The sequence below is a fragment of the Nuphar pumila genome, chromosome 10, assembly GCF_984573655.1.
Source record: "Nuphar pumila chromosome 10, dmNupPumi1.hap1.1, whole genome shotgun sequence".
Classification (NCBI taxonomy): Eukaryota; Viridiplantae; Streptophyta; class Magnoliopsida; order Nymphaeales; family Nymphaeaceae; genus Nuphar; species Nuphar pumila.
The window spans coordinates 103,211,335-103,225,497 of record NC_143258.1 but is presented as its reverse complement, the minus strand read 5'-3'; the positions used below and the strand labels follow the sequence as shown (position 1 = coordinate 103,225,497).

Here is a 14,163-nt window from a genome sequence, read left to right as displayed (position 1 = left end):
TCTAGAATGATTTAGCAAGTAAAAAATATATTTCGTTGACACAACAAGAGACTTTTTGATGTGTGAATGACTTTTATTCCCAACAAAAAATGTAAATCACTGAGGTCTTTCAAGGCAATTTTTTTGCTCATTTATCTATAATCCATTGAACATGCTTGAAAGAATGCCTAATGACAATGATATCATCCACATAATTAAAATGTATAAACTTGCCTCATTTTTGTGAAAGATAAACAAAGAAGTATATGCCCTAGAATCTTTGAAGTCTAATGACTTCAGAAAGGAGCTGAGCATGGAGAACCAAGCTTTAGGAGCTTGCTTTAGCTCATATAAAGCTTAAATATACATGGTTGGGACAGTTTGGGTTTACAAACCCAGGAGGTTGATATATAAATACCACTTCAATAAAATAACCATTTAAAAAGGCATTATTTACATCAAGTTGACAATCATCCAATTATTATTGACTGCCAAAGTCACCATAGTTCTAATTATAGTTGGTTTCACAACTGAAGTAAAAAGTAGTTCAATCCTTATTGTTGGTTGTAGCCTTTAGCAACTAACCTGACTTTATATTTTTTCAAAGAACCATCCGCTCTTCTTTTAATTTTATAAATCCATTTGTATATCCTATGACTTTTCTGGCAAGAATAAGCTCTGAAGTATAGTTTTTTTTTAAGGCCTTTTACTCTCTTTGAATGGCTTGACACCATTTAGGGTCTTTACTAGCTGATTTGAAGTGTATAAATTCTGTGTCATTGATCAAAGTGGTTAACTATCAGCTACTTACGGGGATTGATGGGCAAAAGGATGAGATGCATAAAATAATAAATAATAGAAGATGACTCACATTCTTGACTATTTGGTGGCACTGGGAAAGTAACCATGACTCACATTAAAAATCAGTAAGTTCCTGAATTTCTTTAGCATTGCTACATCTTGTAGCAATTTAAAGGTTTGGGAAAATCTAAATGACGTCTATGCTCAGAGTTGTTCAGAAATTGCAGGCTTGGCTCTCCTGGTTCAACTTCATTTGACTTTTGGATCACATGAAGATGAGCAAACTGTATTCCTAAATGACTTGTCTTGCGACTCAAGCAAGTCATCTGTGCCATTTATATAGAGCCTGGCTGCATGTGGCTGCTTTGACCTTAATAATGTTATAAACTATAAACAAGCCCCCTTGTCACTACTCACTAGTCTTTAATTTAACCTATTAATAAAAGCTTTAGTGTCTTTTCTTTAAAATAGGATTTAAGCCTTTTACTTACTTTTTAAGACCATATCATATTACAAAAACAATACCATCTTGGAGTAATGCCTGTGCACATTGTCAAGCAGGAAGTTTTAAGAGTTTGAAACAGAAGATAGGCACTAGTCAGTTCAAGTAAGAAAAATATGGTTTTAATTTCTTTGAAAGTTGGTGAGTCTACTCAATGTTAAGAAAAGAAATGGGACAGGATAGTACAGTTGAAGATGCATTGATCATTACAATGCAGCTAAATAGAGCCATATGTTACTTAAAACAAAAAAAAGCTTCAGTCAGAAAAAGCAACACGTTTGATGGTATCCCGTACAACCAAAATAAATTAATTTATGTAAACTTACCTAATTTATTAACTATTAACATTTTTATAATGTAAGAATGATACAAGTTTGGCAGCTGAGGACCTGAGTCTAAATTTCTTAATTGCATAGGTAAGCTATTTGTAAATTTTGCAACTTATCTTAAATGAACAAGGTCCTTTACAAAAGTTGATAATAAAATTTTAAGATGTATACATTTTCTTTGAGTGGCCATATATGATTTAGGTTTCCAAGTTTTGTCATACAATCTAGTTATCATATGATGAGACAGAATAGGTTGGGAAGGACTATCAGGGACGGACGGTTGGGAAGGACTATCAGGGTGAACTAAGTCTTGATTTAAGTTAGAGTCAGGAAGATGGTTATTTGGAGAAGCCTCACTTTGAGAATTTCGAGAGGTTGAATCTGGAGCTTCTGTTTGGATCCCGATGGAACTACCAGGAAGGATTTCAGGTTGAGGATAAGGACCCGAGGGCAATCTGAAGGAATCAACACAATAGGGGTGGCCTGGTATGAATTTAAATGAGGAACAACCAATTTTATGGTTTTGACATAAGGAAAATGTTTTTCATCAAAAACAACATGATGAAATATAAAAAAAATTTAATAGAAGCTTGAAAACAATAGTAACCATGATGCTAACTTGCATATCCCAAAAAAATACATTCATCTTATTTGAAATTTAGCTTGTGTTGTCTATAGGGTTTCATGCAAGGGAGGCATGCACAGCCAAACACCTTGAGAAGTTTGTAATTAGGGTTAGATTTAAATAACTTTTTCAAAAGTGAAATAAACTCAATGGTTTTTTGAAGGAATCTGACTTATAAGGTAAACAACAGTAGAAAAGGCATAATTCCAATATTTTGAGGCAGGGCCATCAAAGTAAGGTCATTTTCAACTATATGACTATGTTTTCTTTAGGCAGCATTGTTTTGTTCATGAGGATGTGGACATGAACCACGATGTCCAATATTACGTGAAGACAAAAATTTAGACAGTGCTTGATATTCTTCTCCCCAATCAGAGTGGAGATACTTAATTTTTCGCCCCACAACATTTTCAACATGCAACTTAAACAACTTAAACACTTTCAGGACTTCATATTTATTCATGTAAATCTATTATACTTAAAAAAAGCAGCAATAAAGAAAACATAATATCTGAAACTATGAATGCTAATCACAGGAACTAGCCCCCACACATAAAAAAAAAAGTCTAATGGCTCCCCAAGTTTATTCACTGCATTGCCAAAGGGAAGATTATAGCTTTTTCCCTATTGACATGCACCACACACTTTATTATAAACCTTCTCTAAAATAGGTAAACCATGCTTATTAATAACTTGTTGCACCACTTTAAAAGTTGGATGTCCTAACCGTTGATGCCAAACTTCTACAAATATTCTTTCTCCCACAAGAGTCTTGTGGATGAGCTCCACCTTTTAAATTTACCTGGTGTAACCCCTATTTATTTGATCCTTGGAGGAGGGTTTTCCTTGAAGCTAGATTTTTCATATAACAAACATTCAGGTAAAATTCAAACATAGCATTGTTATCCTTGACAAATCTTTGAACAAACAATAGATTGCAGAAAATCTTGGGTACATGTAAAATATCATTTAAATTTAAAGGTTTAGATAAATTTTAAATAGATGCAAAACCAATATGAGATATAACCAAACCTAACCCATCTTCAATACTAACAAAATATAATCCTTGATAATCTGAGTAGATTGAAAGATTGTTCAGCTCACTGGTAACATGATGGGTGGCACCTGAATCAAGAGTACCAGTTATCGTCACCTGTCTCAGATCCACCATGAGGCATCGCAGCAACATGAAACACATTAGGAGGTGTGGACCGATTTGAGTTTTGGGAGCACTGATGGGCAGTATGACCAAACTTATCACATAATTGACATACCACTGATTTCCATTAAAACAATTAGACTGCCTATTATTATTATCATTAAATCAACTGTCATTGTTCCTTCCTCTACAACGTTTTTGATAATTTCTACGATTTTGTTGGCCTTTATAACTTTGATTTCTATCATGTCCTCCAGCAGACTGCTTGGAGATCATATTAACAGTAGAAGGTGCTGAATCACTAGAGACCTTCAAGGCTGGCAAGATGAGCAATTGGCTTACTGATACAGGATCCAATTTAGGTTCTATAGAGACCTTAAAGGACACATTCACTGAGAAAACCTTTCAAAATTTGCATAATAAGATCTTCTTCACCAACGGGCCTAGCTGCTATGGCAAGTTGGTGAGCAATAGATTTTGCTCTTCGAAGACTTGGATCCCTTCTTTAGATCTTGAAGTTGGGACTTAAGTTGCAATATTCTTGATCGAGAATGAGAAGCATAAGACTGCTTTAAGACTTCTCATGCATCATAGACGTCGATAGACCAATGATTTGATTGAAAATAGGTTCAGTCAAATAAGATATGATCCAACTCAGCAAGAGTTGGTCATGCCTTATCAATTCAATATAATTGGGGTTGAGGTCTTAAGAGTCAGCTTTAAATTTTTGGAGTGCAGAGCGAGATCCATCTACACGGCCTATCATATTGTAGGCTTTCAATATGTGAATGAATTTCGATTCCCAAACAAGATAGTTTTCTACCGTCAGTTTGATGAACAAAAAGTGTTGCAAGGTATTTGGGGCACTAAACAAGGATTTAATGGATGACATACCAGACTGATTGCCTTTGGAAGCTTTTGACGCCATTGATGAAGATATGTGCTGTGATACCATAAAAGAAAAGAGAGAGAGCACTGCAGATTTACGTGGTTTGGTTGAGTAACAACCTACGTTCACAGAAAGCGCTCCCTCTCTGTCATTCTCGAGCTTGTTTTATTATATAATAGGTTTAGTATAAATGAAAATTACAGGAGTCTTACAACTTGGATATTTCTTGGACTTATCTTTAATCAGTCTATATTTACAAGCATATTCATTAGATAAGCCTACGCCATATCTAGACGTTTCATCTTGGATAGTGGCTAGCACCAGTGCAAAAGGAAGTTGGCGCAAATAAAGATAACGATGAGGATGAATGCGACTCCTTATCTTCCAAAGCAAGTAGAGTTCCAGAGTCCAACGCATGAAGAGTTTCAGACGTTTCTCCTGAAAATAGTGATTTTGGACACATCCAGATCTTGAGTTCTTGATGGTCCGAGTTAAAAATGTGTAGGACCATAGTTACTCTTTTGAATTTATTGGAGAGACACCAATATCCGTTTTCTTTGTTGTTAGAAGTTAATTTTATGGTTTTTTGTGTGCTTCGGGTTCGTAGAGGTGCTTCCTAGTGTCAGATTTTTTATGGGTTCTCATTTTTTTCGGATTGCCAAGAAGAATAGAAGTCGATGGCGGTGTTTTTCATCCCTTAAATATGTTGTTGGTCAATTATTTGACTGTTTTTTGAAGTCGGAATGAATCTTCTGAGCTGTCAGATTGGTTCAAATTTGTCGGAGATCGAAGTGACTGTGATTCTGAGGATGATTTTGTGCTGCTTTCTACAAATGGTAGAAATTTTGGGGATGGGGGTCAATAATTTGAGTGTTTTCGACAATGATATTGATTCTAGAGTCGCTTCTTACTTGGGTTTAGATTGCTATGTTGAGAAGATAAGCGAGGTGATGAGTAATTAAGGTAACAAAAATTTACGCGAAAGCAATATAAGATCTAATAAATGCACAATCAAATCACAACACAAGGGTTTACGTGGTTCGGTCAATACGACCTACATCCACGGGGCACAGAGAGAATAATCCACTATAATAAAAGTAGAAAGTACAATGTAGAGAGTACGTCGCCCAATAGCTTTTCCAAAGCTAAAGAGAATAACAAAGGAATCACAGGAAGAGAGGGATACAAGATTACCTCTCGGGTGCATAGCCCGAGTCAAAACCCACACCACAACCAACACCTCTCTCTGAGGATCAATGCGTGGTGACGAGCCTTCTTCCTTCTTCCTTCCTCTTCTTCTCTCTACTCTCTCTCTTACTTCTTCTCTCTGCACATTGCACACAACCACTTTTCTTACAACACTCTGCTCTTATCACACCAGCACACAGCCTCTGCACCCCTATTTATAGATGACATAAAGTCTTCTAGATGTAAGTCTTCTAGACTTATTTCAGAAATCGAAGGACTTTTGACCATTCAATTTCTTGTATTAATGGGAAGTGGGTGGCTATTACACTTCCTCACATCATTAATGGAGGGATAGAGCTAGTCCTTCAACTTCTTCTGCATTAATGGAAAGTAGTGAGTGGCTATTTCACTTTCCCACACCATTAATGAGGGATAGGGCTGAACCCAACAATCTCCCCCTTCAGCCAAAGGGGATACTCCAATTCAACTAATCAACTGGAGTCCATGTCGGCCAGCTGCCGACATGTATTTTGCTTCTCCATCGATAAGGCCTTTGTCAGCATATCTGTACCATTACCATTTATGGAGATCTTTGCAAGATAAAGTAAATTTTTCTCAAACACATCTCGGATTCAATGGTACCTGATATTTATATGCTTTGACTTTGAGTGAAAACTGAGATGAATGGAACTCTGACTGTTGCAGTACACCAAGTACTTGTCTTGCTCTAAACTCAACTCCTTCAAGAATCTTTTCATCCATAGCATCTCTTTGCAAGCTTTTGTAAGAGCAATGTACTCTGCCTCTGTAGTAGACAAAGCAATACACCTTTACAATTTTGACTGCCATGATACAACTCCCCCTGCAAGAGTGAGTACAAAACCTGATGTGGACTTCCTTGTAACAATATCTTCAGCCATATCTGCATCTGTGTAACCTATCAAGACAGGTGGCCCACCCCCAAAGCTTAAACAAACTTTGAAGCTCCCTCTGAGATATCTAAAGATCTACTTTACTGTTGCCCAATGCTCTTTTCCTGGATTTGCAAGAAATTTGCTAGCAACACCTACTGCATATGCGATGTCTGGTCTTGTATATACCATCGCATACATCAAGCTTCCGACTGCTGAAGGATAAGGAACTTTCTTCATTTTCTCCTTCTTCTCGTCATTTGATGGACTCTACTCTGAGTTCAGCTTAAAGTGACCTACAAAAGGAGAACCAACTGGCTTTGCATTGTTCATACTGAACCTGTCCAACACCTTCTCGATATATTTCTCCTGTGATAACCATATCTTCTTGGTTTTTCTATCACGAGAGATCCGCATGCCCAATATTTCCTTTGTTGGCCCCATGTCCTTCATTGCAAAGGTCTTACTCAGTTCCTTCTTGAGCCTGTCAGTTATAGACATCTTTTCCAAGGATAAACATATCGTCAATATATAACAAGAGAATAACAAAATTCTCACTGAACCATTTTATGTAGACACAATGATCTGAAGCCGATCTTTTGTATCCATTTTCAGCCATAAGTGAATCAAATTTCTTGTACCACTGCCTTGGAGCTTACTTCAGCCCATATAAGCTCTTTTTCAACCTGCATATAAGATTTTCTTTACCTTTGATTTTGAAGCCTTCTTGTTGCTCCATGTATATCTCCTCCTCCAAATCACCATAGAGGAAAGCAATATTCACATCTAACTGCTCAATCTGCAAGTCTAGGCTAGCAACAATACTTAGAGCAACACGAATAGAAGACATTTTAACAACAGAAGAGAAAATCTCTTCAAAGTCAATACCTTTCTTTTGACCAAAGCCTTTCACAACCAATCTGACTTTGTACTTTGGTTGAGAACTTTGTTCTTGAGTCTTCAACCTGAAAACCCACTTGTTCTTCAAGACCTTTCTGCCTTCTGGTAGTTCCACCAAGTCATAAGTGTGGTTCTTCTGCAATGCATTCATGTCATCATGCATAGCTATTAGCCACTGCTTTTTCTGCTCGCACTCTTGTGTTTCCTAGTAACTCTCTAGTTCACCTGCATCAGTAAGCATCACATACTCATGTAGAGAATACCTTTTGAATGGTTGTGACTCTCTGGAAGATCTTTTCAGTGGAGTTTTTGAGGAGGTTGCTCTCCAACTTCTTCCTGCTCAACATGGCCTGCAGGTAAATCAACATCAGCCTCTGCATCATCTTCCTGCACTGCTCTTCCTTCAGCTTGTGCCACTGGATCCAAGTGGATTGATCCACCTGCAGAAGTCTGAATTGGCACATCTTTCTTGATATCTTCAAGTGTCTGGTCTTCAAAAAATATCACATCTTTGGATCTGAATACCTTCTGCTTCTTTGGATCCCATAGCCTGTAGCCAAATTTAGCATCACCATATCCTAAAAAAATGCATCGCCTCACCTTATCATCAAGCTTGAACCTCTCCTCCTTGGAGATATGTGCAAATGTCCTGCATCCAAATACCCGCAGGTGCTTATAGGACACATCATTTCCTAACCACACCCTATCTACAACATCATTTGCTAATGCATGAGCAGAAGACAAGTTGATCACATCAACTGTTGTCCTTAAAGCCTCACCCCAGAATTTTTTCGGTAGCTTGGACTGCACAAGCATATACCTGATTTTTTCTGCAATCGTACGATTCATCCTTTTTGCAACTGCATTGTGTTGTGGGGTACCTGAAACTGCAACTCATGGCGAATTCCATGAATTTTACAATATTTATAGAATGGACCTCTGTACTCGCCACCATTATCTGACCTGATGCATTTCAATTGTTTTCCTGTTTTCTTCTCAACCATAGCATGAAATTACTTGAATACATTAAGAACTTGATCCTTGGTTTTTAGAGAGTATGCTCAAACCTTCCTAGAGAAGTTATCTATAAAAGTAACAAAATAAAGTGCACCACTGAAAGTTTTCACATCAGTAAAACCATTAACAGTTTTTGTTCTCAGAGAACCACAAACATCAATATAAACTCGCTCCAGAATGTGAGATTTTTTATGAAAGGCATTTCTAACAAAAGATACTCTATGTTGCTTATCAGCTAAGCAATGAACACACGGGTTTAGATGTGTACCTTTTAACTCTGGAAGTTGCCTCCCCTTAGCAAGAATCTACAAGCCCTTGTCACTCATGTGGCCTAATCGACTGTGTCACAAATCAATAGAAGAGTCTTCAACTGTTCATTGCATACCTTTCCTTGCATCTTGTAAAGAGTACAACATCTCTTTCCTCTGACCTGAACCAATGACCCGCTACTGAGTTTCCACTGTCCTTGGTTAAAACATTGCTTTTGCCCTCTTCATCAAGCTTTCCTACTGAAAGCAAATTCAACCTCAAGTTTGAAATATGTCTGACATCCTTGAGCATCAACATGTACCCAAGACTGGTCTGGAGATGAATATCTCTAATCTCTATAATTTTTGACGTTCCTGTGTTTTCCATTCGGACAATACCAAATTACCGGTCTTGTATGTACTGAAATACTCTCTTCGTGGTGTGACATGGTACGAGGATCCTGTGTCTATGACCCAATCTGTATCTTGGCACACACAGATACATGGATCATTAGTAGTAGACAAAATTACAAGCTCGCCTTCAACTGTGGTTGTGGTATCTTCTTTGATTTTTGATGACTTTGTCTCTTTTCTTTTTTTTTCTGATTTTTCTTTGGCTCTTTGCACTGATTCTGGAAGTGCCCTTTCTTTCTATAATTGTAGCAAGTGATGTCTTTCCTTGACCTGAACTTGCTCCTATATCTGCGATTATTTTTCCTGCCTTTGACCGATCTCTGCCTTTGGATGAATTCACCATCAATCATTCACCAGAATCCTCATTTGGTGATGGTCTTCTCCTAATTTCATTTGAAATGAGAGTACCTGTGACATCTTTCATATCCAATGTTTCTTTTCCATAAATTATGGTTGTCACAAGATGCTCATAAGATGGTGACAATGAGGTTAGTAACAACAAAGCTTTATTCTCATCTTCAAGTTTAACATCCAAACTAAACAGAGCATCAATAATCTTATTAAACACACTAAGATGGTCAAGAATGAGAGTACCTTCCTTCATACGAAGACTATAAAGTTGTTTCTTGAGGTGTAACTTGTTGGACAAGTTTTTGGTCATATAGAGGCTCTCTAACCGCAACCACAATCCTGCTGTTGTCTTCTCTTCCATCACGTTACACATGATTTTATCTGATAGACACAACTCAATCACATCAGCGACCCTCAAGTCAAGATCATCACATTCATCATCGGTCATGGTCTCTGGTTTATTCGCCTTCCCGACAAGAGCCTTGTGCAACCCTTGTTGTGCAAGTAGAGCCTTCACCCTTCTTTGCCATAAAGAGAAGTTTTCTTTACCATCAAACCTTTTCACCTCAAACTTAGAGCTAACTAACTTGGAAGACATGACTTTTCATGAACCAACTCTGATACCACTTGATGAGTAATTGAAGTAAAAAAAAATTCACGCGGAAGCAATATAGGATCTAATAAAGGCACAACCAAATCACAATACAAGGGTTTACGTGGTTCGGTCAATACGACCTACATCCACGGGGCACGGAGAGAATAATCCACTATAATAAGAGTAGAAAGTACAATATAGAGAGTACGTCGCCCAATAGCTTTTCCAAAGCTAAAGAGAATAACAAAGAAATCACAGGAAGATAGAGATACAAGATTACTTCTCGGGTGCACAACCCGAGTCAAAACCCACACCACAACCAACACCTCTCTCTGAGGATTAATGTGTGTTGACGAACCTTCTTCCTTCATCTTCTTCTCTCTACTCTCTCTCTTACTTCTTCTCTCTCTGCACGTTGCACACAACCACTTTGCTTACATCACTCTGCTCTTATCACACCAGCACACAACCTCTACACCCCTATTTATAGATGACACAGAGTCTTCTAGATGTGAGCCTTCTAGACTCATTCCAGAAACCGAAGGGGTTTTGACCCTTCAACTTCCTGCATTAATGGGAAGTGGGTGGCTATTACACTTCCCCACATCATTAATGGAGGGATAGGGTTGGCCTTTTAACTTCTTCTGCATTAATGGGAAGTAGTGGGTGGCTATTCCACTTTCCCACACCATTAATGATGAATAGGGCTGGACCCAACACGAGGTTCTTCAACGTAAATTGGATTGTCGTGAAGCTACTGTGAGAGATTTAGATGGTTGTGGAGTCAATGGCTAGAAAGAGTTGGTTGACAGGACACTCAAGAGGTTTAATAACGAGTGGAAGTCGGCATTAATTTTTTTCAGGTGGGCTAGTTTGCAAAGGGATTATAAGCACGACGTCGATTCGTACAATGCCATGGTTACATACTTGAAAAAATGAAACAGTTTGATGAAATGTGAGATGAATCAGATTGGTGGTTTGATCATGAGAAGGTTCGCTGGTGTTCGTAAATGGAGGTGTGCCGTGGATGCGTTCCATGAGATGGAAAGGTTCGGGTTGAGGAAGGACACTGCTGCCATGAACACACACTTAGACACTCTTTGTAAGGAGCATAAAGTCGAGCGGGCGCGAGAGGTTTTACTAGAACTTGAAAGTATGATACAGCCTGATGATCATACATTCAACATTTTGATTCATGGCTGGTGAAAAGCGCAACGGTTAGACGATGCTGAGTGGACCATGGAGATGGAAAGATATTGTTTTCATCCTTGTGTGGTTTCTTATACTAGTTTGATTGAAGCATATTGCAACCAAATTTTTTTTTCGAAAGGTTGAATCCCTTCTTGATGAGATGCATGCTAAGGGCTGCACCCCAAATGTCATTACTTAAACCATAGTCATGCATTCTTTAGGGAAGGCAAAGGAGACTGACAGTGCTCTAGAGATATTTGAAAAGATGAAGAGAAATGGTTGTGCTCCTGATACATCCTTCTTTAACTCTTTGTTATATATTATAGGGAGAGCTGGTAGACTACTGGATGCCCAAGGTATACTTGATGTGATGATCAGTGGGAATTCACCTAATGTGACAACATATAACACCCTAATTTCAACTGCCTGCTTGCATTCACAAGAAGAGTACGCTATTAAACTTCTACGGACAATGGAGGAAAGATCTCGCAAGCCTGATCTTCAAACTTATGCTCCATTGCTTAAACTTTTCTGTAACAGGAGGATGAAAGTCCTTGCCTATTTGATAAGTGACATGCGTGAAAAAGATATCAGCCTTGATCTTGGCGCATACTCCCCTTTGATACATGGAGTTTGTCGGGTCAAAAGGCTTACACAAGCATGCTTACTTTTGGAGGAAATGGTACTTGTGGGGATTGTCCCAAAGTACGATACCTGCCATTTGTTGATGGAGGAACTAGAGAAAAGTGATATGAGAAAAAAAAAGGAGATAATTCAACTATTCATGGTGCAAGCAGAAAGCATGAAAAAACTAGGTTCTTCAAGGGTGAATTGCTAGCTTTGTTGTAATGGTTATTCTCCACTCATAGAAGTGCATTTGCCTCTGCTTGATTGTAATTTAGATTGATTTTGTAATATATTTTTTCAAGTGTTTGATGTTGGATGCTTCACTTTAGCTTGATTTTGAAGGCATAGTTATGTTATTGATGTGAGAAGCAACTCATGAGCTTTTCGTCAGGCAAATTGAATCACAAAGTTTGATAAGATTGCAACTTTCTGTCATATTTTAAGTTATTAAGGCAGACTTTCTTGAGGGGTCACGAGTCATTCATGATGACTAATAGTAGAAACCATATGAGTAGGTTGAATCTTATTAATCAGACTTAATATATGCATTCAGCATAGTTTATTTGATGGGAATCATGCCTTGGATCATGTTTTTTGGGTGCAAAAATAAATTTTTTAAGTCATGAAATTTTGGTACATTGTGGACTATTTTTGAAGGTCTTGAAAAACCTATATATATGTCACAATCAAATAATTCAAAACTTGTTTTCTATTAAAAAATGCACGCAAATCATATCTATATGATCTGATAAACAAAATAACTCAAAATTTTGAAAACATAAAGCTTTTATTAGTTGGGATTAGGTGCTCCAGGAGCACCCTATCATTATATATATATACACACTAGAATATGAGAACTAATGTGTGAACCAAGATTTTCATGGATTTTTTGTTCTTTTCTCTTGAATCTAACCATACAGATGTGATGTTGGTTTTATAAGAACCCGCTCTTGAATCATCCGATTTTGATGCATAGACGAGATTTTTTTAAGGCTTCAAAATCAATGGCTCATAATCTTCATAAATATTTAAGCATTCAAAAATCACATTTTTCATAAAAAAATACACCATGCGATGGTTGATTCCTAGCAAATTCACTATGCCAAGCACACTCAAATAGTTGGATTTGCAAAAAAAGTGTTGAAAATGCCCATATTTCTAGTGACTCTCTCTCTCTCTCTCTCTCTCTCTCTATATATATATATATATATATATATATATATATATATATATATAGTCCAATCTGAAACACAAGCCAGTAAGTGCATCATGATTTAGACCTTTCTGTCATGTCTTAGTTTATTAAGACAGGCTTTCTTGAGGAATCATGAATCGTTCAAGAGTATCTATATTTCATATTTAAGATGACTAATATATGTATTCCTGCACCTAGACTTGCTGCCTCAAAATACGTGTGTGGTTAAGGTTCATGATCTTGGCTCCAACAGGGTCGGATCCATTTTTTATTTCTTTTTCTAGTTAAATCTGTGTGGTAAAAAATGTCTGATTAACAGAACAAAGTTTTATAGGTGACGCGAACTCCATTATCAAAAACTTTTCAAATGATTTCACTTCTTATTTCCTGGAAGTTCTGGTGTATTTCAAGCCAATGTTCAAAAATATAGTGTTCTGCGTCTTTATAAATGAAAAATGCAAGCCTGAAACCTCTCCTTGTTTTGCTTCATTAAAGCCACTTTTTTATGTGTTCATGCTGCATGTATAATTTTCTATCTACTTGGCATTGTTACTAAAAACATGGTGAAACTTTATAATGCCACTATTATTGGTTTGGAGTCTGAATCTATTGCTGCCATGAACTCTTTCCAGTGATTGTTAAGGATCTCAAAGTTCATTAAGATCTTTGTTACAGATTATGGTGATCAACTCCATGGACAAAGAGCATTCTTCTCTGCTCCTAAAGCAACTAGCTGAAGCTCTAAGTGGAACTTCATTTCTCGGTTCTATGCTTTTCTTTCATGTTCTTTTTCCTCACTTTGCTGTTGTTTTGAATTTCTGATCCTTTCTAAGGGCCGTTTGAATTGATTTTTTGTGGGAAGAAGAAACAGTTCTCCAACATGTAAAGGCATCCTGCTCTAGATCCACCCTTAAATGGATGAATCCTTTCTGTTTTCATTTGGCATTGTTCTTGCCGACCATTCGATGCATGGTTCAGTGACCTTGTTTTGGTGTAACTTGTCTTGGTCAATCTGCTTCTAGCATGACACAACTTCCGTTGTTGTATATCAGAACTTAAATATTGAGTGGGGCTGTGTAGACCTGAACAGAACTGCATAGTGACTACGTTACATGCATGCACATACACACACAGCTACCAAAACCTAGCAATGTGCTGTGCATCTACAACCAGAACCATTGTAATGTTAAGGGTAGTTTGTCATTGTTACTAGGAGAGAGAGAGAGAGAGAGAGTTTTAAAT

The 14,163-nt window shown here is 37.4% G+C and overlaps 1 protein-coding gene across 1 annotated transcript; it reads left to right on the top strand.

The window, feature by feature from the left end:
- Positions 1–10,868: 10,868 nt before the first annotated feature.
- Positions 10,869–11,937, top strand: LOC149827694 (pentatricopeptide repeat-containing protein At3g22670, mitochondrial-like). The gene is made up of 2 exons (XM_090018556.1): positions 10,869–11,061; positions 11,426–11,937. The coding sequence occupies exons 1-2, from the start codon at positions 10,869–10,871 to the stop codon at positions 11,935–11,937; spliced, it is 705 nt and encodes a 234-aa protein (XP_089874682.1).
- Positions 11,938–14,163: the final 2,226 nt, after the last annotated feature.